This window comes from Eumetopias jubatus, unplaced genomic scaffold (assembly GCF_037043125.1).
Source record: "Eumetopias jubatus isolate StellerSeaLion01/CBP00866 unplaced genomic scaffold, mEumJub1_p1.0 scaffold_16, whole genome shotgun sequence".
Lineage (NCBI taxonomy): Eukaryota > Metazoa > Chordata > Mammalia > Carnivora > Otariidae > Eumetopias > Eumetopias jubatus.
The window spans coordinates 75,112,759-75,139,513 of record NW_028274822.1 but is presented as its reverse complement, the minus strand read 5'-3'; the positions used below and the strand labels follow the sequence as shown (position 1 = coordinate 75,139,513).

The following is a 26,755-nucleotide window of genomic DNA, read 5'->3' as shown; positions in this document are numbered from 1 at the left end:
CCTGGCTGACAGGTGCCCTATTGAGGTCCTTGGGAGGATCCCGCTCTCCCAGTGATCTGCATGTGGGGAAGGGAGCCACTCAAGGCCGTATCTTGGAAGACTCTCAATAATGATAATAAAATAATAACAATAATAATAATAATAATAAACAGCAGCTATCTTTTACGGTTGCTGGCCTTTTTTCCCAGGTCTCGGTTAAGTGCTTTACATTCACTATCACATTTACGTCTCATATCATTCCTATGATGTTATCATATTATATTCATTTTAAAGATGAGAATACTGAAGCTCGACCCTGGCACAGAGCAGACCTCAAACAAATGACGCCTCCCTGCCCAGCCCAGTAGAGGTTGTGAGGGACCTGGGGCGCCGGGCGTGGGGGGCGGGGTTTCCCGCGGAGGGCGGGGCGCTGGCCGTACGGGGAACCGAGCGGGCGTCCGGCCCCAGAGGACCCTCCGGCCCGGAGCCAGGCCGCGCAGTGGCGGCTCTCTGGAGGGGCGGGGCGGCCGCGCGGTGGGTCCTGACGTCACCGGGCGCTCGGCCCCGCCCCGCCGCGGCTGCTGCAGCCGAGCCAGCGAGCAGGCACCGCCGCCGCCCGGACTGGGATCGCAGCGCGCGCGGCCATGGCCTCGGGCCCCGCGGGTAAGCGGGCGCGGGACGCGGGGCGCGGGGGCGGCGGGAGGACAGCCCCGGGCCCCCGCCCCCAGCGCTGGGCTGACCGGCCGTCCCCCCCGTCTCGTCCCACAGAGGCGGACACGCGACAGAGGCTGCTGCGCACCGTCAAGAAGGAGGTAAGTGCCGGGGCGGGGGCGGGGGCGGGGGGCGCGACCCTGGGGAAGGGGGCTGTCGCAGCCCCCCGGGGAAGGGTCTCTAAAGGAGTAGTGGTTCGTGGCAGCGGGGGCGACCACCTCGGGTGCGGGGCTCACCCGGGTAGGTATTTACCTCCTGCAGCACTGGAGGCGGGTGAGTTTGGGGGTGGGGGCCTCAGGTATTGGGGGGCTCTGGATGCTGTGTGCAGGGGCGGATGCAGCGGGAGGGCCCCCCAGGTGTGGGGCACACCTGGATGTGTCTGAGTAGGACCCCCTCTTGTGGAGGAGCAGGTGGGTGGGTCTCACTAAGGTGAGGCAAGCACCTGGGGGGGCCGACTGGACGTATTGGGAGGTGGGGGTCTGGATGGGGCTGCAGAAGGAGGACCAGACTTCGGAAAAGGGGAAAGATTCACTTTGGGAAAATAACAACCCCCTCCCCGTCTCCTCTTCCCCCCAATTTTAAGTCCTTGGATCCACCCCCGGGAGCCAGGGGACTCCCTCCCTGAAAGTCCCTGGTCAGTGGGTTACTCCATTTGTGGGCATGTACCAGGGCGTCTTGGCAGGTGGGTTCCCCTCACCCACCCCTCCCCACCCGCAACACGCAGTAGGGTGAGAATCAGGTAGGGCTCAGCTGCCCTTCTGCCCCTTCACTCTCCTTGGGGCCAGCTGGGGAGCCCAGTCTAGCCTTTAGTTAATAGTGCTTGACTTCCCGCAGAGGGGTGAATCTATAGTGATGGGTTCCTGGGAAGCATTTAGATGCCTGGACCGTGTGTGCGTGTGTGTAGAACACATTCACGCCTGTGTGGGCGAGGACATGTGAGTGTGTGTGTCTGAGAACATCTGTGCATCTGTCCGGAGATATCCAAGTGTATCTCCATATTGCATGTCCATGTGTCTGTGTGTTTATCTGTTTTTGGGAGTATGATGTGTATCTGTGTGATGCATGAGTCTCTGTGTGCATGAGTGAGGCTGTGACCATGTATGTGTGACAGTATGTGTATATCTTGCCTTCCTTATGTCACCTCACATCCCTCACCCTGGGACCCCATCACTGCTGAGCTGATCACCTATCTTGAGTCCTCAGCCCGAGACCATGAATGGCTGCAGACCTTGGGGGCTGGCCTGATTCCTTTGCCTTTAAGTGTGTGTGTGTGTGTGTGTGTGTGTGTGTGTTGAGGGTGTCAGCCTTTGGTGTCAGCACTGAGCACCAAGAAGGCCCTCCCCACATGGTGGCAGACAGCCATCAAAGACAGCCTTGAAGCTGGGACCTGTTGCTGCCCCGCCCTCCTCAGAAAGCACGGGCGTATGTCTGTGTATAGGTCTCTGTGTGTGGCTAGTCCTGCGTTGTTGAAAGAAATCGGCTCCAGGGCTGGTTGTACACTGTAGCATTTCTGAATAAGGATGCACAATAGGATACGTGGAATTCCTCAGAAAGGCCCAGAACTTTTCACTTTAGCCCTCTTAGAGGCACTGTGCAGATCTGAAGAAAGCTCTATCTAGATAGACCGTCTTTCCAACAGAACCTACAGACCTACAATATTCTGATGACTATGTTGGGGGAGGGTGTCCATAGAACCTTCCCCAAAAGCCTTCAGGTTAAAACCTGCAGTCTCTGTGTTCATCGTTTGACTAAACCTAGTTAGTTTAGGTTAATTTGTGCTTCCCAGATGTTTTCACTTGGAATGGCTATGTTTTTAAGGAAATGGTGTGCTGGTTCAATTGGGAGGGGTCTACAGGCAGAAGAGTGCGTGAGCAAGACATCTGGGGAGGACAGTGCCTCCGGGCAGGGCTCAGCTGGGGCCCTGGTACCAGCTCGACCAGAAGCTCCCTCTGTGCCCTGGACAAGTCTTTTCTCCTCTCAACGACTCAGTTTCCACATCTGGAGAAAGAGGCATTGGTCCACTGTTCTTAGAGATCCCACCCATGTTAGTCTAGTTTGGGATATTGGCAGGGTGTGGGGGACACTTTGCCCCTGGGGACCGGAGTTGTGGGCTTGCATCCTCTGTCCTGGGAGCAGCCGAGTTTGGGGCTTGTAATGAGCTTTCTGACTGGCATAAGGCCGAGGCCATCACCTGATCAGAGTGACCCCCTGGCACCCTGCTTGGTGCCTGACGGGGTGAGGGACAGAACCTTGCAAGTTTGGGCAAAGGGCCTCAAGCACCCCATTACCTGCAGTCAGAAGGCAAGGCTTATCTTCACAAGTTGGTGGCTGATTCTAAATTCTGCATTTCTTGGGGCACGTCATTTCAGTAATCAGATTTTCCGTATAGTGGGGGCTACTCTGTGCTATACCCTGTGTGCACAGTAACTTTATGAGGTGACTGAGGTTGTCCCCATTTTACGCACAAGGAAACCAAGCCTGGAGTGGAGGTGTGAGCTGCTCAAGAGAACACAGCCAAGAAGGTGCAAAGCCAAAGACTTAACCCCCAGGTCTGTCTGACATCAGAGCCAGGCTCTTTCCTCTTATATGCCAAATGCGCCCATCCAGGCTACACGGCACAGGATGAGTCTCAGCATGTGGGTGGCATGATTTCCATCATACAGAGGTGACAAATGGCCCAGATAGAATAAATGATGCCTCAAGGGCATGGAACCAGTAAAGGGAAGACAAGTTCAAGTCTTCAATGAGCCCTTTGTTCAGCGTGGATGCCCCTAAGGGCATGGCAACAAGTCCATCCCCCACCCCCAAGGCAGACCTCTCTCCTTCCTCTGCGCACCTCTTTGGGGAGCATCTCCCCCCAGTATCAGAGACCTGGTCTCCAGTGGAATGGTGGAGGGAAGCTCTTTGCCTAGAAACCTGGGAGTCAAGTCTGCTCTTCCTTTTTCCCCCTCCCCCATCTTCTGGGTTCAGAGGAGCCACATCCCTGCCTGTCACAGCCTCGTCCAGAGGCACCTCCCATCATTCTTTCTGGAAGGGGTGGCTTAACAATCCGTTTCCTTAGACAAGGTGTGCAAGTTTAGGCTGGGCCACGGAAGCCGCAAAGGCCAGCGGAGGCTGTGGGGCTGGAAGCTCTGTCCAGTGCTGACTCTGGGAGCCAATATGATCTAGTACCATGAAGCGGATCAAGAAGGAGCTTTGGGCTCACCCAGAGCTGGGTTCAAATTCTGGCATGTTTATCTACTGAGGGGCGTCTGTGTGCCAGACACCGGTCTGGGCTCTGTGGATACAGCAGTGAACAAGATAAGTCCTGCCCGCTTAGGGCTGACATCCCAGTATGGTAGACAGACCCCAAGAGACATTCTGAGTGTAATTCAAGGGATCATGACAGGCTTTGCACTGATGTGTGAAGGAGAGGCACGTGGCACCACAAGAACACATAACAGGGTGGAAGTAACCTTATGCAGGTGGCCCAGGAGGCGTTCTGGAGGAAATGATGTTTAAGATACGTGAGGGATGAGTAAACCTTCTAGTTGGAGGTAGGAGGTGGGAAGACACAGAGGAAAACCCTTCCTGGCAGAGGGAACTTCATATACAAAGGCTTTGTGGCTGGAGGGAGCACTGTGAACTCGAGGGATGAAAGGACTGGGAAGGGGCTGGAGTACAGAGAGAAAGCAGCATGGTGCCTATTGCAGAGGGGCAGAGCACGTGGTCCTATCCTAAGAGCACAAGGAAAGGAGCAGGGAGGACATGAACTGTATGGAGGTAGAGGGTGGAGCTAAACTTGGTTGCTTGTAAATTGCACAGTCGTAGACAAGCATCTGTCTTTACCTTCACAAGGGTCCTGAGTTTCAATTTACTCATCATGAGGCTGAAGATTACTCACCTCTCAGGATAAGCCATGTGAAAACACCCACCACGTGAGCCTGAGCTGCTTCTGGGCAGACGTCTTATTTTTTTCTGTCTCCCCAATGTCGCCAAGGGAAAGCTGGAGACAGGGTGGCCTCGGCATAATTTCCTCCAGTTAAACCCAATCAGCTTCGTCCTGGCTCCTTCCTGGCTCGCTTGCCCTCCCCTCCTTTCCTCTCCCCGCCTCCACCCCTTAATTTTGTTTTGGTTCCCTGAGCAGCGGGGACTGGCTTCTCGTTGCCATGACAACTGCCCTTAAAGGAGCCAGCCACGTGACACGAATTGATAACGGAAGTGGAGTGACTAACTGCCTTGTTTTCTTGCCTGGTGCTGGGCCTGGGAGGCCTCTTAATTGGAAGGGAGAAGGCTGCGGCTGGAGGCCCGGAGGAGAGACCCTGGGAAGGAGGCAGGGGGACGAGGCGGGTGCTGGAGAGGAGGCTCCGTGTACCTCTGAAAACTGGGGCTGGTGTGAGAGCTGCTGTGGGGAGCCCTTGTAGTAGTGCCTGAGCCCTTAGTGCCTGAGCTGGGTGTGTTTGGGGAGCTGCTCCGCGCCTCCCAGCCCTCGGGGGGTGGTGATGGGATGGGGGAGGAGGGTGCCACATCCTAAGAAAACTGGAGGAAAGTGAGAGAATCAACCCATGTTTCTACTAAGACCCCCATGGTGCTTCCACTTTAATTCAGTGGTACTCAGTGAAAGAGGGGTGACAATTTTGTCCCCCGCCCAGGTAGGGTTGCCAGATAACATACAGGTCATATAGTTAAATTGGAATTCCAGATAAACTGAATTTTTTTTTTTTTTTTAGTGTATGTATTGCTAAATCTGGCAGCCCTTCCCCAGGGGACATTTGGTAATGTCTGGAGCCATTTCTGGTTGTCAAAACTAGGGGTGCTGCTGGCATCTAGGGGGGAGAGTCCAGGGATACTGCTCAGCTTCCCACAATGCACAGGACAGCCCCCCTTCCCCACCACAAAGAAGCGCCCAGCCCAGAATGGCACTGTTGTTGAGACTGAGAAACCTCTGTGCTGGCCACTGTGCTGAGTGCACCCCAAACGTTCCCTCCTCCACTCTCCACAACAGCCCTGAGAGGGAGAATAATTATCTGCTTCACCATGATAAAGGAGGAGCCATAGGCACAGAGAGGCTAAGCAGCTCCCTCTAAGGTCACACAGCCAGGCCGTGGAGAAGCCAGGATTCAAATCCTGCTTTGTCGTCAGGCCCTGACGGGTGGCCTCGCAGAGGTTCAGCGTAGTCCCTGGAAATGTGGCTTGGGGTCAAGTGTGTGTAGGGGAAGAGATGAGGCAGGACAGGTCCGTGAGTGGCAGCTTGTTCGGGGCTGTGAATGCCTGGCTGTAGCGTTTGCTCCATCAGATGGTGGGGAGCCGTGGAAGATTTATGAGCAAGGAGGGTCTTGCTTGCCCTTGGACTTCAGAAAGTTTCAGCTGATAACAGGGGCCAGGAGGGAACCTTTTGCCACTTCTTGGAAGTTCTTGGAAGTAGAACTTCCAACTTGCCACTTCTTTCCTTCCTTCCTTCCTCTCTCTCTACCCGCCTTCCTTCCTCCACAAATATTTATTGAGCATCTGCTGGGTACCAGGTACAGCTCTAGGAGTTTAGAGAAGGAGCAAAGCAGCATCCTTGTTCACACGCTCTCATGAAGCATATGATCTGGTTGGGGAACAGACAAATAATAAATAGACGCAGGCACACCTCGGAGATATTGCGGGTTCGGTTCCAGGCCACCAGAAGAAAGCAAATATTGTGATCAATCAAGTCAGAGGAATTTTTGGTTTCCCAGCACATATAAAAGTTATGTTTACACTGTGCTGTAGTCTATTAAGTGTACAAAAGAATTGTGTCTCAAAAAACCAAGGTATATATCTTAACTTAGAAATACTGTTATATATTATAATTATATTTTTACCTTATTGTATATATTGTATACATTTTTAATATATACATTTTTTAAAGATTTTATTTATTTGAGAGAGAGAGAGCAGGAGAAGGGGGTGAGGGGCAGAGAGAGAGAGAAGCAGACTCCCCACTGAGCAGGGAGCCCGATGTGGGACTCGATCCTGGGACTTCGGGATCACGACCTGAGCAGAAGGCAGACAACCGACTGAGCCACCCAGGTGCCCTATATACTACACATTTTAAGTCGGAGGTGCGGGCTTCCCCCAAAAAATGTTTTACTGCTAAAAAATTGCTAACCATCATCTGAGTGTTCAGTGAGTCATAATCACTGATCACAGATCACTGTGATAAATATAATAATAAAGAGAAGTTTGGAAATATTGTTAGAATTACCAAATTGTGACACAGAGACAGGAAGTGAGCAAACGCTGTTGGGAAAATGGTGCTAATATAGACTTGCTCGATGCAGGATTGCCACAAACCTTCAATTTGTTAAAAAAAAAGAAAAGAAAAAAAAGTAGTGTCTGCAAAGCACAATGAAGCAAAGTATGCCTGTATTAGAAGTCACAGGTGCTGTGAGGAAAATAAAACTGGAAAGTGGGTGGAGAGGAGGTGGTCAGGGATGACCTCTCTGATGGGGTGACATTTGAGCAGAGACCTAGAGAGAAGGAGAGAACCCTGCTGACGTCTGCAGGAAGGGTGTTCTTGAAAGAGGGAACAGCATATGCAAAGGCCCAGAGTCAGGAGCAATGAAGAATGAAGAGGCCAAGGAGCCTGGAGTAGAGTGAACAGAATGGAAGAGGAGGAGACGCGGTCAGAGAGGGAGTAGGAGGTTGCTTCTGCAGGGTCTTGTGGCCCTCGGACGTGAGATGGCAGCCATGGGAGGATTTTGAACGGGGGGATGGAGGGGCATGAATTCACCCATGTTGTAGACTGCTCAGGCTGTGGGCCAGTGGTAAATGCAGGGGACGAATGCAGGGCACAAGGCCATTAGGCAAGAGAGGAAACTTATCTTGTTCTTTCCTGAGCTTTCAATTCTTAGGCTAGAAACCACAGGCCCCCCCCCCACTCTGCCCCGCTCCCCCACTGGCCAAGTAGGGGTTCCAGAAGTGCTTGCCGGTCGAATGGTTATAGGAATACTGGGTGTGGATATTTTTGGGCTCTCTGATGCTTATAGGGTTGACTCAGATCAGTTTGCATGTGTCGTGTTTTCAGGCTTAAGATGGCAGAAATTCTGCTCATGAATAATGCAGTCACATCCGTGTGGTGCCATTTTGATGCTTTTTTCAGGGCTCTGGCAATACGGCTTCCAGGAGCCTTTGCTAGTGCAGGGCCTGGGTTTCAGCACCCCGGTTGGATGTAAAGAGGGTGGCAGAAGGGCTTCTGGCTTGGTTACGTCTCCTGTGCAGCCTGGCTGAGTCTTCCCCTGCAGTAACCTCAGGAGGGGCTCCGGTGGTAGCATTTGTCACTGGTTGGCAGGTAGGAAAGGGCATTTTTGTCACCCCAGTGGGCCAGCAGACCCCAGGACAGGAAGCGAGGGCACCAGAGCCCTTGCCCAACTCTGCCCCTAACCACCTGTGGCCTCCTAACAGATCCCTTTGCCCTATGTCCTTCTGCTTTCTAAGTGGACAAGGTTGGATAGCTCCGGGACTCTAAGAACCTCAAGCCATCAAATTTGGCCAGCATCACTTTCCGAGAGCCAAGTTTCCCCGCAATTTGTCAACTCCGAATTTGCCAAGCCTGTATTTAAGACCTATTCAAACTCAGTAGCTGATGAGACTATTTGGGAGCCTTCATTTCACTCAGGGAAAACAAGGGCTCAACTAAAGGCATTCTAATAGGATAAAGATTTTTTTTATTTGTTAAACAGCATTTACTGAGCATTTTATATCGATGACCTCATTTAGTTGTCCCGATGCCACCCCATGAAGTGGCTAAAACGCTGTCCCTTAAAGATAAGGATATAGACACACAGAGATGGCAAGTAAGTTACCATAGGTCACGGACATTGTCAATAGTGCAGCATGGGGTTCTGGCCCTAGAACCCTGCTCTGCGTTACTCCGGAGCTGAAACCAATGACCTACTTATGGTTATGAGCTACCCTGAGCATGTGGAGTTGGGGAAAGGTCCAAGCTTTGGAGACAGACAGCCCTGAGTTCAAGTGCCGGCCCTGTCATTTAGTGGATGCATGAATCTCTCTGGCTCGTGTCCTCGTGCATCAGATGGCAAGCGTATCCCGCACCACGCAGCCCTGCTCTTATGCCCCGTGGGTAAGCCCTGGGCTGGGGGTGCTGCAGCCACGGGAGCAGTGCTATAGACTGGGGAGGGGGTATTTCCTGGGGTCCAGAGGAATGAGCCCTGGAACGGGGGTCAGGAAGGCTGAGTCTCGCCTGGCTGCCTCGCCATCCTGAGGTAGGCAGTTGGATCTTCCCTCTGGGTCTGGTTGCTCATTGGCCTCATCGAGGTAATCCCTCAGCCAAGAAGGGACCGATGCGCTCGTAAGCCTGCTGGCTCCGCCACTTAGCGGCTCTGAGCCCCTGGGTGAGCAGCTAAGAGTGCTGAGCTCCAATGGAAGGCAGTGTATTTTTCTTTTAGTAGTACAGAAAGACAGGAATAGATTCTTGTGCTTTTTCTTTGGAGAACCTTGAAGGAACTCAGGTTTATAAAGGACAGTAACAGTTTCTTTAGCCATGAATCCCCGTTTAAAAGTCAGATAACAGAAGCCCCAAGAGTTAAGAGATGTGGTGATACTGGGACCCTGAACAGATTCTCCTTTAATTTTTATTATTTAGTAAATTATGTTTAATTAGTAAGTTAGAATTATAGCAACTATCATGCATTTTTTTCCTTTTTTTTTTTAGAAATAAAGACATCTTTACAACCACCATTTATTAAATGCTGTTCTAAATTGCTTTTTTGACCTTATTTAATGCACCAAGCAAGCTTCCTTTAGAGTAGATTCAAACAGCAACTCTACTGATGAGGGAAATTGAAGCTCACAGAGGTTAGGAAACTGGACCGAGGTGGGGCTCCTGGGTGGCTCAGTTGGTTAAGCGTCTGCCTACGGCTCAGGTCATGATCCCAGGATCCTGGGATTGAGCCCTGTGTCGGGCTCCCTGCTCAGCAGAGAGTCTGCTTCTCTGTCTCCTTCTGCTCTAACCCCCTGCTTGTGTGCTCTCCCTCTTTTTCTCTCAAATAAATAAATAAGTAAATAATCTAAAAAAATAAAACTGGACCAAGGTCACACAACTGAGAAGCAGCACAGCAGCGTATTTTTAGCCAAAAGGGAAAGAGCGGCTCAAAAAATCGATTTATTGGTTCAGGGGTTTGGGAAGTTTGGAGAGATGCCAGCTTCAGGTGCAGCTCTATCCAGGGGTTCCAATCACCGTGGGGCACATTGGTCCAATCGGTCAAGGGACGGTGTGGCTTCAGCCCAGTGAGAGTCGGGGGAGGGGGACCGAGAGGAGAGTCAAGGTGAAATGACCAGACAGGGACATGGGAACCAGGCAGACGAGCCACAGATGTCCACCTAGACAAGGTGAGGGGGCCAGCATCTGGAGTCCAGCCCTGACGTGCGGACGGCTGCCCCAGTCCTGCTGGAAGTGCTGCCTGAGGACCAGCTGGGTGCTAGGTGTCCGCCAGATCAGAGATTCTACTCTAGCAGTGTGCACAACCCTGAAGTTGTGCAGACACTCTGTACTTGCTGTAGGGACACTGTATCCCCAGTGCCTCTAAGGGGTCCACAATCGCCAAACCCAGATACAGTTCAGAACCGCCCTGCAAGATGCTGGGATGTGAAGATGAATACTGTTTACCCAACCTCGGCTTACTCAGAAATGAAATGCTCCCTAATTTCTAACCCGGTGAGCCCTGCAATGACAACCACCCCTAATAATAATCATAATTAGCATTTTTTGGGCCCCTACTGTGTGTTCCGGGCCTGTGCCGTCCAATGGGAGCCACTAGTCATATATGCCTGTTTACACTTAAATTAAGTATAAAACTCAAATAAAAAATCTTGTGGCTCAGTCACATGAGCCGAGTTTCAAGTGCACAATAGCCACATGTGGTTGGAGATCCCGCTTCGGACAACACAGGCATAGAGCATTTCAGGAAAGTTCTGCTGTGCCCTAGACATTGTGCTAAGTGCTTTACATGCATTAACATAGCTAATCCTTAGAACACCTCAGAGGGGTAGGTCCTGTTTATTATCCCATTTTACAGGTGAGTACATGGAAGCATGGAGGAAGTGAAGTGACTTGCCCAAAGTCACACAGCTGGTGAGGAGGCGGAGCCAGGGTCCTAACCCAGCCCGTGGATGCAGTCCTGGGAGGCTCGTCTTCCTGACCTAGGCTAGAGGCAGTTAGTCTGTTTCCTGATTGTGCCCTGTGCATGTTTGAAGCAACCGTCTGGGAATATACCGGTTCTTCTTTCCTGCAGCTGCTCAGACCCCCAAAGAGCATGGAGGCTGCTCCAGAGTCTGTGCATGCCTTCCTCATGCACGAGGCCCATGGGGCTGTGGCAGTGGGGGCGTTGCCAGGGGAGCTGCCCACCCCCCTGCGGCAGGCACAGCCCCCAGGAGAGTGCTGGCCTGTCTCCAGGGTGTGGGCTGGGCATGTGAGACACGGAATGGAGGGGCGGCGGGGGGCTGATTGTCTTCACAGCCGCATCATCTCCCTGAGTGGCTGTGTGCGGGAGGGAGTGTGGCTGGAAGGACCTTTTTGCCAAGATGCCCCCAGGTGAACGCCCCAGAACCAGGCACGGCAGGGGGAGGTGGGGGACCCCCTTGTCAAGGGGTGTCTGAACACCTGTGCAGGGCAGCGATGAGAAGCCTGTGTGTGGGAAACCCATCCTCAGTGCCCAGAACGCCCCGCTTCCAGGTCAGAGCAGGTTGGCCAGTCCCTACACCGTGAGGGAACGATGCGTGGCACCTATTTATAGCATCCCAGTAAATGATTAACTGGGGCCAGCCTAGCCCAGTGAGAGAGAGGCTTTAGCAAGGCCCACAGCCACGTTTAGGGCAGGTCAAGAGGGAGGTGCGAGAGGAAGGACTTTTCTAGCACTCTGAAGATCCACATGCCCATGGCGTCATCACTTATGTGCCCCGCCCCACACACCCCCGGCTCTCTCCCGCCGCACAGATGGGGCTGCAGAAGGACCGTCCTGGGTCTTTGTTTTCATTATCCATCTGTGTGCATGTGGAGGGCAGGGTGGAAGTGTGTGGGTGGGAGGGTGGGGCAGGTCTGTTCTGGAACTGTGTATGAGAGAGAGGGAGAGAGAGAGTCCAGGAGAGGAAGCCTTGATCCATTCACCAGTGGCCACTGAGCTCCTACTGACCGGACCCCTGCAGACCCCTTCTCTGAGAAGGCCCCAGCCCAGTGCAGGCCACGGTGGGCGGAGGGCGTGGAGGACCCCATCTGGAAGGAGGCCCTTCCCCTGTGTGCCGGAGTGTTGGGATCCCTGCTGACATCCTACAATAGCCCCTGAGCACAGAAAGGATATTTCCTTTTTCCTTTCTTCTTCTCCTTCTTTTTTTAAAAGATTTTATTTATTTATTTGACAGAGAGAGACACAGCGAGAGAGGGAACACAAGCAGGGGGAGCGGGAGCGGGAGAAGCAGGCTTCCCGCGGAGCAGGGAGCCCGATGCGGGGCTCGATCCCAGGACCCTGGGGTCATGACCTGAGCCGAAGGCAGACGCTTAACGACTGAGCCACCCAGGCGCCCCTCTTCTTCTTCTTTTTTTAATAGACTTTATTTTTTACAGCAGTTTTAGGTTCACAGTGAAAATTGAGCAGAAAGTACAGAGATTTCCTATACATCTCTTTATCTGCCTTAAAAATCCTCTGCTCTCTGCCTGTTCATCCCTTTGTCCCTCCCTCCAACCCCTGGCAACCCACTGATCTTTTTACAGTCTTCATAGTGTTGCTCTTTCCAGAATGTCCTACAGTTAGAATTGTACAGCATGTAGCCTTTTCAGATTGGCTTCTTTCATTCAGTAATAAGCATTTCAGTTTGGACGTTTTCCTTTTGTGACCACGATTCTCCTTTGGAAGCTGATGTGCAGTGGGGAGAGGGAGCTGTGAGGCGCCGGGCACACCTGGGGGAGGTCAGGGGTGAAGGGTCATGGTGGGGCAGAGGTGGAGCCAGCTGGTGTTGCAGGACTGGGAGTTGGCCATGACCGTGACACTTGGCTGCACTGGGCTGAGGGAGCAGGTGCGTTGGCCACCTGGGACTCCGGAGCAGGCGACCTTGATTCAGATCCCAGCCTCTTCACAGGCCAGGTGGTCTCCATCCCTCCTAGGTCAGCTGCCTCCTTGGGAAAATCGAATAATAGCAGTGACACCCACATTGCACGCTTGTTATGAATCTTTGGGTGCATGGATGCGAGGCACCCACGCAGCTTGAGGGATGCACCAGTCGGTGTTGAATGAATAAATGAACCTACTGTGTGCCTGGCTCAGTGTGAGGGCAGTTAGTCATGGGTTCGAGTACCCACTCTGCCATTCAAAAGCCGTGTGCTCTTGGGCAAGTATTTAACCTCACCAAGACTCAGGTTCCTCATCTGTGGAATGAAGTCCTCATATCCATCTCATCTAATTACCCTGAGGATTAAATGAAATAATGCCCCCAGGCACCATGCCAGGCACGGGTGAACACCTTGTCAATATATGCAGGTTCATGTCTATCTCGATAAGACTTACTATGCAGCTGCTGCCGTGTTAAATGCTTTTGATGTATTATCTTATGACTGAGGCAAATAACTGAGACCCATTTTACTGATGGGAATGCCCGAGGTTCAGAGAAGGGACATGACTTGCCCAAGATCATGTGTGCAAGATCTGGGGTGTGAATTCTGGAAGTTTGACTGGAGAGCCCAGTGCTCATAGCTGACCATAGGAGCTTAGAAGGAGTGGGGAGTCACATCAACTTTGGGGGGCTCTCGGGAGGGAGTGAGGAGAAGGGCACCTCAGTGAGTCCGGAGGATGGGGTGGTTTCTCCAGAGCTGGAGATGGAGGTAGGAGTAGGTGGAGATATCAGGTGGAGGAGCCTGCACAAAGCAAAGGGGGGGGGGGTGGGAATGGTGAGTCACACGGGAAGAATGGCAGGTGTGACCTATGGATTTGGGTGAAGGGACGGGATTTGGCAGAAAAGGGAGGCAGGGCCACACAGTGGAAACAGTCACAGCTTGCAGCCCTGTTCCAGCCCCGCCCAGCTCACCTCCTGTGCGCCCCACCTATAACAAATTAAAAAATACAAAGCCACCAGCGATTTCCATGTAGTGCTTTTCCCTGCCACATTGTCCTTACATCTGTCCCTTCCTTTGAGCTCCAAAGTGGTTCTCCGGGGGCGGTTGCAGGGGACAGCTTTTTTCCCTCTGCCTTAGAGCTGGAGAAACCACGGACCAGAGAGTTCAGTTCTTTTTGTACGTTAGATCTTGAGCATCGCCCCCTGCGGGAAGCCCTCCCTGACCTCTTGGCCTGCCTCACCAGGTCAGGTTTTTTTGTTATTTGTTCTCATAGAACCACATTCTTTTGCTGCAGAGAACTGGCCTCACTTTTTGTTGTAATGTCCCCATTTGTTGGATTTGGTTCATGTGAATCTTGATAAGACTGTCACCTGCAGGAGGACAGGGATTCTATCTGCTTGTCACCTTATACCAAACTCATAGGAGGTTCTCCATAAACATTGAGTAAACCAGGGACAGTTTTGGTTCCTGTGACAAGTGGTGGGAAGGCAGGTGTTAGCAGAACATGGAAGAGGTGCATTTATCCCTGCTTGGGTATGGAGGGTCCAGGAAGGCTCCCAGGAGGAGGAGGTGACATCCGGGCTGAAACCTGAGTTGCACTTAGCGAGCTGGAGCACGTAGGGAGGGGCACCTGGCAGAAGGCATGTGTGAGCATAGGCACAGAAGAGCCCACGACACTGCCTTGGGAGAGCTGCATCTTAGGGCCCACAGTCCGAGGCAGGGCTGGAGACACTGGCCTGCTAGGGCATCTGCATCTTGTCCTCAGCATCCGGGGTGCCTGCACGGGAGGCATAGCCGGCCCTCTGCTCACTGCCCTCTCCTCCTCACTTTGCCCAAAGGCTGGGAGCTATTTTTTAAAGCCACCGTAAAGGCCCTCCAGACGTCCTAAATTAACTGGCCTTTCCACTGTGAGTTTCTCGCAGACTGAGGGTCCGGGGGCCTCCGTCTCGTCAGCTACTGCGGGCTCAGCATTACTCACCCACCTGTACTTCCAGGTGCCAGCCACCTGAGACCCCAGCTGGGGTGCAGTGTGCTCTGAGTCAGGACCGAGGCAGCGGGCCTTGGAGAGAGCAGGTAGCAACCCGGCTGGTTTTCATTTTGGCCTGAGGTGCGCCGCAGGCACAGTGCTGGGTGCTTTATACCAGGTGTCCCCGTGGGCCAAATCCAGCCTGTGCGTGCACCGCCCTTAAGCTAGGGACGGTTTTGACATCCTAAAAAGGGTTGTGAAAACAAGAGACGGTGAGACATAGACTGTATGTGGCCTGCAAATCGGTTTGACAGATTTAGCAAATAAAAATTCAGATTGCCCGCTTAAATGTGAATTTCGGAAAAACAACAGATCATCTTTTAGGATGGATCTGGTCTACATGCAGTATTTGGTACATCCTTACCCTAAAAGAAATTCCTTACATATTTGAAGTTTAGATTTCAGTGGGTAGCCTGTATTTTATCTGGCAGTCCTACTGTAAAACCTGATGTGTTTGCTCTCTGACCCTTTATGGAAAATGTTTGCCCACCCCAGCCTTGAACACACAACAAATGAGAACAGGTGTCAGAGGGACTTAAAGACACTGCCTGGAACCAAATTTGATAAGCCCTAGCTGCTGGCGTTAGCATTGCTAAAATAATCAGAGTGATCACCCAACATATATTGAGCACCTACTGTTTACCCAGCACCATCCTAGAGGTGGACGCTAAACAGATAAGCCCACAGATCTATAGTGAAAGTCAGGCCGTGATAAATTCTAAGCAAAAGTATACAATGGCAGAAGGGGGTAGGCGAGTGATGTGCATGAAGCTGTCTTTTACACAGGGTGGTGGTCCCGAGCCCTTGCCCCCATTCTGAGTGCTATGCATGGCTTGTTCATGAAATCTGCACATAGCAGCCCTGACAGGTGGGGTGAGTATCATCTCCATTTCACAGATGACGAAGCTGAGGCCTCAGGTCACCCAGCTAATGGCAGAATTGGAATTTGACCTGGGCCTGGTGACACCTGAGCTCATGTTTTTACCGACTTCACTAGGGCGCCTCCCTTTCTATGGTGCCAGTTGTGTGCTGGGTCCTGTTGGGGGCCCTCTGCCAATATTTTTCCATAATCCTTAGGACAGCCCTGCACACTGGGCTGGACTGTTCCTCTCCAAGCATAGAAGGGGTGAGCACAGCACTGCGTGGAGAGGCAGGGGGGAATAGTGAGTTGATCTGGAACCTGGCAGGGTTCCAGGTGGGCAACATGAGAGTACCTGGGTATGGGTGGACAGGTGGCTGGAATGAGGAAGGGGGAAGACAAGGCAGGTCAGGGAGCCCCGGGAGCCCCCTCTTCCAGATTTGCAGATTGGCCTGGATTTCCCTGCCTGACTCCCTCTGGAGATTACTCCTCCTGTGTACTATTTAAATATTTGCAGGTGGAGGGTGGGAGGGCGGGGCTGGTTTCTGAATGGTTGCAGGGTGGGGCCGGAGGTGGGCAGGGGCTGATGCTCCGAGGTCCCACGTGGAGGGGTGGGGCCAGGCCACTGCCCCAGAGGCCAGTTGGGTCCTGAATAACCTGTGGATGGGAAGCTGGGGTAAGTGCATAACAGCGAAGGGCCCCTTAGCAATTGCACATTCACTGAACTCACACTCACGAATACCTGCTGTGGGCCGGGACCGTGAACCAGGCAGTCGCTGTCATCCAAGACTGGCTCCTATTCATAGAATCCCTACTGTGTGCTAGGCGCTGTCTCCACAGGCTCATTCAAGGCCCCATTACCCAATGAGATGGGTGTACTACTATCATCCACCCCATTTTACAGGTGGGGAAACTTGTCCAGAATCATGAGTGGTCAAGGATTCGACACCAAGTCAGTGACTCCACATTCTGGCTCTTAGCCTCTCAACTGTCTCCTAACATCCTGTTGTTAGAGCTAATAAGCTGGTTTCAAAAGAAGTGAGCTCCCCATCATTGGAGGAGTGCAAGCAGATGTTGGAGGAGTCCTTAGCATGGATGGCAGGGATGAAAACTTCCTGACCACTTTGACCTTTGAGGTCTCCCCTTCCCCTAAAAGGCCCCCACAGGATGTGGTTGGCAGAGTCAGGTGGCCCAGGTCTCCTGACTCCCAGTTCTGTGCTTTTTTGGTCCCCACGTTGGGCGAGACTGAGGAACCCCTTCTGAATAACCCACCGGTTATTCAGAAACCTATGGGTTTCTCAGCACTTTGGGATTTCAGAGGGCCTGACCCATTTCTGGGCAGGGCTGGAGGCATTGCTGATCATCAGACCTAAGTTCAAGTCCTGGCTGAACCCTTTCTTGGTTTTGTATCCTTAGGGCAAATTCCATAAACTCTGTGAGCCTCAATTTATCCATCTTTAAAATGGGGATAATGATGTTCCTGTGAAGATTAAATAAGGTATTCTATACAAAGTACCTGGCACATAGTGGGTGTTCAGTAAATATTCTCACTCTAAGCTGGGCTATAACAAAAGCATTTTGTTCAAAATGGCCTCCAGCTTTTGCTATGAGACAAAGTATTTGTTAGAATAAAGGCCCTGGGTCTAATCCTGCCTCCTCTGCATGACCTTGAGTGGGTTATCTAATAGCTCTCTGCCTCAGTTTCCCCATCTGAAATGGGAATAATTCAGTTACCTACTTCATTTGGGTTGTCACGCTATAAACAGTCCCAGGAACACAGTGAGTGCTCAAAAAAAAAAAAAAAAATGAGCAGCAAGCTTCAACATCATAAAACTCCTACCATGTGCTAGCCAGGCCTGCCCTTTTGCAAATAATGGCCCATTTAATCCTCACCCCTGGATATGAGGGGCCGAGTAGGGACGCAGACGCAGGTCTGTGTGGCCCCCCAAAGTCCCACCAACCACAGCCACTGTGCTGCGTGAATTGGGCATGATTCCAGGGCAAAACTTAGAGAACTCACAGGGACTGCTGCGGGGAGCCACCACCACCGTCCCCAGACCACCCCGAGGTCCCTCAAATCTGTCAGCCTCCACAGTGGACCAAGTGCAAGCCCGTGCCTGGGAGCCCGAGAGAGGGAAGGTGGTTGAGCTGAATTTCCGAGGCCTTCTGTGGCCTCTACTGCGTGCCTACAGTTGGGGCCAGACCCCCAGGGTGGCCCCCCCCACCACCTCGCAGGCATGGGCACAGCCTCTTCCTCTGCTGTAAGGCTCTCAGTGACCTTCGGGGGAGGCTTCCACCCCACTGCCTTTTTAATTTCCTCTTCTGGCCTCAGGCTGTCAGCCTGTTATTAACTTCTGGGGGCAGGTTCTAGCCCACAGCTGGGAGCCAGCGGAAGTGGGGAGGCACCTCACTTGTCGGAACCCCTCCCTAGGCTGAGTACTACCCACTGGTGCTGCCTCCCCCCCTCCGCCACCCACCCTGCCCCCAGATCCATCCCCAGGACGAGAGGCCTGGATCCAGCCTTCCCCGGGGATGATGCTTTCTGAGTTTCAGGGTCCACAGCGATAAGCAGACAACCTCCTCTACTCAGCAGAGTTTGGACACGAGACAATGAACATGTACAGTCTGGGTAACAATAGGAAACAGATGATTCCCCCAAACTGAGTGGAGTAAGGTGAATTTAATAAAGGCGCTGTTGACCAAGGCAGGGTGGGGGGAAGGATGCAGCACCCCGGGGTTGTAATAGTGGGGAACCAGGAACTGTTAGCTCCCCTAGTCTGACATAGGGGCAGGGAGAGGCGGCCAGAGGGACTAGCTGTGTGGGGAAGGTCCCGGGAGGGACAGAAGCCGTGACTGCTCAGTTTCTTCCTGAGGATTTTGGGACAGCTCCTTGTTTTCTGTCCTCCCCTCAAATCCCCTGCTGCAATCTGAGCGTGCATGAGAATCCCTTGGAGTGCTTGATAAACAGGCTGGAGTAGCTGATTCCATGGGTCCGAGGCCAACCATCTGTATCTCTAGCCAGTTCCCACCTGGGGCCGGTGCCTCTGGGCCCTCTGTTAGCAGCTCTGCTTGGCCACATCACACTTGCCCCGTGCCTGTCTTAGTTGGTCCCTCCTTTGCCTCACTGGAGTGAAAGGTCTTCCAGGGCAGGACTGCCCGGCTCCATCCCTACTGCTCTGTGTGCTCAGGGTATGGGGGCCTCTTGCCTCCTGCCGAACTGAGTTCACTGGCATGTGAACTGTTTGCAGCTTGTCCCTGTTGACTGTTGCCAGATGCCTCCATGCTGTAGCTTGGCGGTCCCCGAGTGGAGGCCACTGTTGAGATGGAGGTCAGCACGCAGGCTTGTTAGGGTGTGCCTTTGGGATGAACACCCAGGGAAGCAAAGTGAGGCAAGCAGGAGGGAGCCAAGGGAGAAGATGGGCCACGGGGGCTTCCATGGAAGCCCCACAGGGACCCCCACAGGGAGCCGGGATGGCCCTTTAAAGCTGTCCCCAGCTGGGGTGAGGAGGGTTTTTCTTTACAGCCCACATGTTCCAGCCACTAGGTGGGGGCCACCCTGGGAAGCAGTGAGGCCTTGGGGGAGGCCCTCCCAGTGGCTGAAATGATCCCCTGTCCCCTAAGGGACTGGTAGCCAAGGGTTCTCTGGCAGCCCTCCTAGCAGCCTTCAATCCCAAAGGGGTCTATGGGGCATAGTGTGGCACCTTCTACATCATCAGGACCTGTCTGAGGAGCCAGGGAGGGACCAGAGGCCTCCTTTCCCTATCCCTGAGCCCTGTGGCCCCTGTGCCCCAAACCGAAAAACCCTCTCACTATCCCTCAAGCACACAGAACCCCCAATGAAGACCCCTGCCTGTGTGTTTTGCCAACAACTGGCTTCCAAATCTTTGTTTTGCTGGGCCAGGCCATCCTGAGACAGAGCGACAGAAGCCCCCCAGACTCCATCCTCGCTTGTGCTGAGATGCGGAATAACCTCATTAGTGTAGTTACCCACCACATGCAGTGGTTAGGGGTCCCCCAGGCCTTCTGGAGAGAGGGAGAGGAAAGGGAAGGGATTGTTTCTTCTGTCGTGTCACTGAGGCCGGCTACCCCAGTGAGTGCATCTGACCCCTGTTTCTGGGGCAAAGTATGGTGGGTAGAGGCTCCCCTTGGAGTCAGATTGACCAACATATAAACCTCATCAGGGTGACCTTGGATTTTTCTGATGGCCTTGGCTAGGTAGTAACGGATACCTCTAAGTTCACAATTTCCTTGTCTGTAAATGGGTGGTAGGGGCCACCTGGGAATCGTGTTGTGGGGATTACGTGGGGCTTGCCATGCATCTCAGGTCAGAATGCCGTAGCAGAAGATCACAGATGGAGTGGCCTAAGCAGACATTTATTTCTTGTAGTTTGGAGGCTGAGAAGTCCTAGGTCAGGGTGCTCACCGATTGGGTTCCCAGCGAGGGCTCTCTTCCTGGCTTGTAGACCACCACCTTTTCACTCTGCTCTGATTTCTTCCTTTTCTTTTAAGGACACCAGTCCCATCCTGAGGGCCTAACCTTCATGACCTCATGCAACCCTAATTACCCCCCAGAGGCCCCACCTCCAAATACCATCACACCAGGAGTGGGGGGTAGGGCTTCAGCATGTGACCAGGGGACACAAGCATCTGGTCCATAACACCATGTATGCTTAGCATAGCACTATGCTAAGTGCTGTGCACAGAGTAAGTTAGAGCTTTAGTATTATTTTCAGAGACAAGCCATTGGCTGAAACTCCTCGGGTAGCACCAAGAGCCTAGGTTTAGATTCTGCTTCTGCCTCCCGTTCACCGTGTGACCTTGGGCTGGTTGCTTAGTCTCTCTGATCTTGGTTCTCATAAAAGTAGAACCAACCCTCACAGGGCCGTGAAGAGGGTACAGTGAGTTAATAATACCAGTAAGCCTAGAATTCATTCACTTGTTATTTGTTCCTTCTCTGGCACAGAAGTGCTCAGTCAGAAGGATGAAGATGAGAGTGATGGTGAGGATGCTGATGGTGGGTCTGGCAGTCACTCCTGGTGGCCATAACAAGGTACCACACCCCGGGGTGCGTGGACAACAGAAATTTGATTTCTCACAGTTCTGGAGTCTGGAAGTCGAAGATCATAGCATCAGCAGGTTTGGCTCCTTCGGAGGTCTACGAGGGAAGGCTCTGTTCTGGGTGTTCCTTGTGGATGGCCCTTTTCTGCCTGTGTGGGGGAATCTTCATGTGGTCTTCCCTCTGGAGCCGTCTGTGCTCAGATTTCCTCTTACAAGGACACCAGTGGTACCAGATGACGGCCCACCCTAATGACCTCATTTTAACATAATTACCGCTGTAAAGATCTTGTCGTCAAAAGGTGAATCACATGCTAGGGTACTAGGGGTTACAATTTCAGCATATGAGTCGGGGGCAGGGACACAACTCAGCCCGTAGCAGTGGAGGAGATGACAGTCTGCGGGATCTGAAATGTGGATAGAGGAGACGTGACACAAAGGAGGTGAGGGCATCCTGGAAAGTGGGAGCTGGGCGGGTCTTTGAGCCCAGAGGGGTGAACTGATGCCCCAAGGGACAGTGCCAGCCTGAGGGTGCCTCCTAGTTGGTTAGCACAGCCAGAACTTTAGTAAAGCTGAGGGATTTTCTATCCTGGCTTCCTTGTGTGGATGGAGCAGATGGGGCCTGGCAGTCTCTGCGTTCGCCACGGGGGAGGACACGGAGAGGTGGCTGGGCCCCTGCGTCAGAGTGGCTCTGGCAGGCGACAGGCAGATGGCCACTTCTGAGGAGCCGGGGGACATTGGCAGGAGGGCTGCAAGCTGCTTGAGAGAGGGCTGGCCCCTGGGAAAAGCTGGGGCCGTCCCTGGGAGTGGGGTGGTCAGCCGCGTTAGGGCTCACCCCAGAGCTGTCCCCACTGTGATGCTAGGACGGGCAGCCTGGGCCAGCCCGATGCTGTCAGACATTCTCATGCGGGATTGGTGAGTTGGGACAACACACTCCCGTGCATCCCTCCTTTATCTCACACTCTTACTGCACGGTACGTCGGACCCAGAGGGCTGTGGGTTTGCTACATGTCATCGGGCAGGTCTCTGGCCCCCGCTGCGTGGCCCGCCATTGAACTGAATTCTGACGCTAGCTACCTGGAGTCATTGTCAGATCCCGCAGGTTCGGGGCCCAGTCCTGCAAGCCTGCTCCCCCACTTCAGATACAAGTCTCAGATTGTCTCCAAACCCCGCACTCTGGGGACTTTTATGGAGGCTTCATGACACAGACGTGATCGATAGTTAACTCAGTTAACTATCCTTCCCGGAGAATGAGGGATGGGGCTAAAGGTTCCAAGCTTCTCATCATGGCTTGGTCTTTTTGGTGACCAGTCCCCACCCTGAAGCGATCCAGGAGCCCACCCGGCATCGCCTCATTAGAACAAAAGACATTCCTATCACCGAGGAAATGCCAAGGGTTTAGGCCAAGGGATTTAGGGACAGTTCATTCGGTGTCAGGAACTGGGGTCAAAGGTCAAGTATCAGACCAGAAGATGCTCCTAGTGCTATTATCACTTAGGAAATTATCAGGGTTTTACGAGCTCTGTGCCGGAAACTGGAGGCCGAGACTAATAGATAACATATTTTTTATTATTTCACTGTCAGCAGACTCTTGCCCAAAGGACAAAACCGGCTCTCCACTTCTTTTTGTAAATAAAGTTTTACTGGAACACACCCACACTCATTCATTTACATATGGCTGCCCCCACGGTACAAGGGTGAAGGTGGATAGTTGAGGCAGAGACCAGGTGGCTAGCAAGGCCACAAATGCTTACCCGGTAGATCTCTACAGAAGTTTGCAGACCCCTGCTCTTGTGCTTTGGGGTCTGTAGTTCTGGGTCCCGGGTGTGCCCCTGGAACTTCCTTGTTGGGCCGACTTGGAGAAGTGTCTTAGTCCATTTGGGCTGCTGTAACAAAAATACCATGGAGTGGGTGGCTTAAACAACAAACATTTATTTCTCACGGTTCTGGACGCTGGGAAGTCCAAGATCAAGGTGCTGGTAGTTGGGTGTCTGCTGAGAAACCACTTCCCGGTACATAGACGGCTGTCTTTTCTGTGTCCTCACTTGGCATAAGAGGGAAAGGAGCTCTCTGGGGTCTCTTTCATATGGGTACTACTCCTGTTCATGACCCCCATCACCTCCCATAGCCGCCCCCCCCCGATACCATCATGCTGGGGATTAGGGTTTCAATATAGGAATTCTGGGGGAAACGTCCTCCCCAGAGTCTCTGTTTCTCCCTCTGTACATGGGCAGACAATTACCCTGAATTGTTGGGTTGATCCAATGAGACAAAGCAGGCAGGAGAGCACTTGACAAACTGTGACCCTCTTGGGACTTACTAGTTCTCGTTCTCTGCATTCTACCTGCTTATAACCTCGTCCACCTCCTCATCTTGAAAGCAAAGCCCCTTCTTGCCACACCCCCTGCAGCCCCGCAGGCTGCCTTTGGTGGCAGTTTCCCTCTGCAAGATTGATTTTCTTTCTTTTTAACCTGGTTTTACCTGCATAAATGTGTTGGGTGAGCAGAGGAGCGGGGTGCGGGGTGCAAGGACCAGGTGTGACTTGTTTGGGCAGCAGGATGTCTGCCTCATCATCATTAAAATGCTACTGTTTATATGGAACACATACTATATGTATCAGGCACTATGCTGAGCGCTCTCTCTCGCCTCGTGTAAATGTCGCCATGGGAGGTACGCATTCATCCCACAGATCCTGAGTGCCTACCATATGCCCGGCGTTCTTCAGGTCTTGAGAATAGGGCAGTGATGGACGTACGTGGAATTCCTGACCTCGTAGATTATAGAAGCCCATGAAATTGGTGATGCCCAGGACAAGATAAGTACCCCGCATAGTAGGTTAGAGGTGAGAAGCGCTATGGAGAGAAATAAGCAGAGAACAGGTACGCTGAGTGTTGGGTGGGGTGAGGTTGACAGTTGTAAATAGCATGATTGGGGAGGTGGCATTTGAGCACACAGTTGAACCGTGGTGATTTCTGGGGAGAGAGTGTTCCAGCAAACGGAACAGCACGTGCAGGGGGCCACGAGATGGGCCTGTGCCCGCCGAGTTGGGCAGACCGCAAGGAGAAGCGGTGTGTGGCCTGAGGGATGGGGACAGCTGGGGAGGAGGCCGGAGGTCAGTGGTGGGTCCAGGTCGTGCAGAGCCTTGTGGCCCATCATGAGGACTGGGGCTACCATTCTGAGTGAGATGAGAGCCCTGCGGGGTTCTAAGCAGAGGAGGGATGTGGTCTAACTTACGTTTAAAAGAAATACAAAATATTCATTTATTTACACTGTATTAACACACAATATCCACATTTCTAAAAATTGTGGTAAAATACACAGAACATAGAATTTACCTTCATCATTTTTAAGTTCGGTGGTGTTAAGTAATTCACATTGTTGTGTAGTCAGTCTCTCTCCCTCTTACAGAACCACAACTCTATACCCTTTAAACAATAATTCCATTAAAGCAAGAATGCCCCCACGCTCTCCTCCTCCCGGCCCCTGGCAAGCACCATTCTTCTTTCTGTCTCCATGTGCTTGACTACTCCAGGCGCCTCCTGTAAGACCGTGTCTCTTTGTGGCTGGCTTATTTCACTTAGCATGATGTGCTCAAGGTTCATCCATGTTGGAGCAGGTGTCTGAATGTCCTTCTTTTGTAAGGCTGAATTACATTCCCTTGAATGTGTCCGCTCCATCTTGTTTAGCCATGCGTCCAGTGATGGCCAGTTGGGTTGTTTCCACCTTTGGCCATTGTGGATTATGCTGCCGTGAACACAGGTGTGCAAATCTCTTTCTGATACTCTGCTTTCAGTTCTTTGGGGTGTGTACCCAGAAGCAGAATTGCTGGATCCTAAGGTAATGTTCTGTTTAATTTTTTCAGCAACTGCCGTACTGTTTTCCTTAGGAGCTGCCCGATTTTACATTCCCCTAGCAATGCCCAAGGGTTCCGATTTCTCCGCATTCCCACCCACACCTCTTATTTTCTGGTTTTGGATAGTAGCCCTTCTCAGCGGGTGTGAGGTGGTATCTCATGGCGGTTTTGATTTGCACTTCCCTGATGATGAGGGATGTCGAGCGTCCTCTCATGTGCTGGTTGGCCATCTGTAGATCTTCTCTGAAAGACATTGCCCATTTTGGAATCCGGTTGTTTTTTGTTGTTGTTAAGAATTCATCATCTATCTAGACATTAGCTCCTTATCAGATACACAATTTGCAAATATTTTTTCCCATTGCATGGCTTGCCTTTCTCACTCTGTTTATTGTGTCCTTTGATGTCCAGAAGGTTTTTACTTCGATGTAGCTCAGTTTATTTCATGTGACTTTTGCCACCTATGCTTTTGGTGTCACAGCCAATAAATCATTGCCAAACCCAGCGTCATGACATTTCTCTGCTATGTTTCCTTTGAGGAGTCCTGTGGTTTTCACTCTTCTGTTTAGGTCTTTGATCCATTTTGAGTTGATTTTTGTGTATGGAATAGGTAAGGGTCTCACTTCATTCTTTTGCCTGTAGAGATCCAGTTTTCCCAAGAGCATTTGTGGGAAAGACTGTCCTTTCCCCCATTGAATGGTCTTGGCACCCATGTCAGAATCATTTCACATATACTGATAGACGTGAGGGTTTATTTCTGGGCTCTCTATTCTTTTCCACTTGTCTTTATGCCCATATCTCACTGTTTTGATTACCATAGTTTTGTAATAAGGTTTGGGGTCAGGAAGTGTGAGACTTCTAACTTGGTTCTTCCTTTTCACGATCACTTTGCCTTTTCATGGTCCCATGAGATTCCATATGAATTTTAGGATAGATTTCCCTGTTTTCTGGGGAAAAAAACCTCCCAGAAACAATAGAAGGCAACAAAATGCCATTGGGATTTTGATGGGGATTACATTACATCTGTAGATTGCTTTGGGTTTTATTGACAACGATATTGAGTCTTTCGATCTCTGAACACGTTTGCCTTTCCATTTATTGGCCTCTTTACAAAGTTCTCTCAACAGGTCTACTAGAGCTTTCAACACCCAGGTCTTTCACCACCTTAGTTAAGTTTATTCCTAAGCATTTTATTCTTTTTGACGCTATTGTAAATGGAACATTGATATTCTTTTTTGGATTGTTCCATGTCAGTGTTTAGAAATATGGCTTATTGGGTGCCTGGGTGGCTCACATGGTTAAGTGTCTGCCTTCGGCTCGGGTCATGATCCCAGGGTCCTGGGATCAAGCCCCACGTCTGGCTCCTGGCTCAGCTGGGAGGCTGCTTCTGCCTCTGCCCTGCTCATGCTCTCTCTCTCTCTCTGTATCTCTGTCTCAAATGAATAAATAAAATCTTAAAAAAAATAAATTAAAAAAATAGAAGTACCGCTTATTTTCACATGTTGATTTTGTATCCTGCAACTTAGCTAAATGTATTTACGACCGCCAACAGTCTTTTTGTGGAGTTTTTGGGGTTTTCTGTGCATAAGATCATGTTGTCTGCCAACGGAGATCATTTTACTTCTTTCTCTCTGATTTGCATACCTTTGATTTCTTTTTCTTGCCCTAATTCATCTGGCTAGAACTCCCAGTGCTATGTGAAATACAAGAGGCGGGAGCAGGCATCTTTGTCTTTCTTGTTCTTGACTTTGCAGGGAAAGCTTTCAGCCTCCCACCATTGCATGGGACGGTAGCTCTATTATGTTGAGGTAGTTTCTGGCTATTCTTAGTTTAGTGAGTGTTTTCTGAGGAAAGGGTGTTGAATTGTGTCAGATTCTTTTTCTGCATCAACCGATGTTGCTCTTGGATTTTTCCTCTTTGTTATGTTAATGTGGTATAGTACATCTGTTGGCTTTTGTGTCTTGAACCATCCCTGCATTTTGGCAGTAAATCCTCCCTTGGTCATGGTGTACTGACCTTTCTAGATACCACCAAATTCTGTTTGCTAGTATTTTGTTGTGGATTTTTGACATCAATATTCATGGGAGATGTTGGTCTGTAGTTTTTGCCTGGCTTTGGTTTCAAGGTAATGTTGGTCTCATACAATGAAAGTATTCCCTCATTTTCTTTCTTTTTTTTTTAAAGATTTTATTTATTTATTTGACAGAG

The 26,755-nt window shown here is 51.6% G+C and overlaps 1 protein-coding gene across 5 annotated transcripts in view; it reads left to right on the top strand.

The window, feature by feature from the left end:
* Window positions 1-557: 557 nt before the first annotated feature.
* SGSM1 (small G protein signaling modulator 1) overlaps window positions 558-26,755 on the top strand; it is an 86,701-nt gene continuing 60,503 nt past the window's right edge. For all 5 annotated transcript variants that reach the window (XM_028124633.2, XM_028124631.2, XM_028124630.2 and 2 more), the window contains exons 1-2: window positions 558-642; window positions 748-791. In XM_028124633.2, coding sequence (XP_027980434.2) covers window positions 624-642; window positions 748-791 — 63 coding nt within the window. In that variant the 5' untranslated portion in view covers window positions 558-623. The remainder of the gene's footprint in view (window positions 643-747; window positions 792-26,755) is intronic.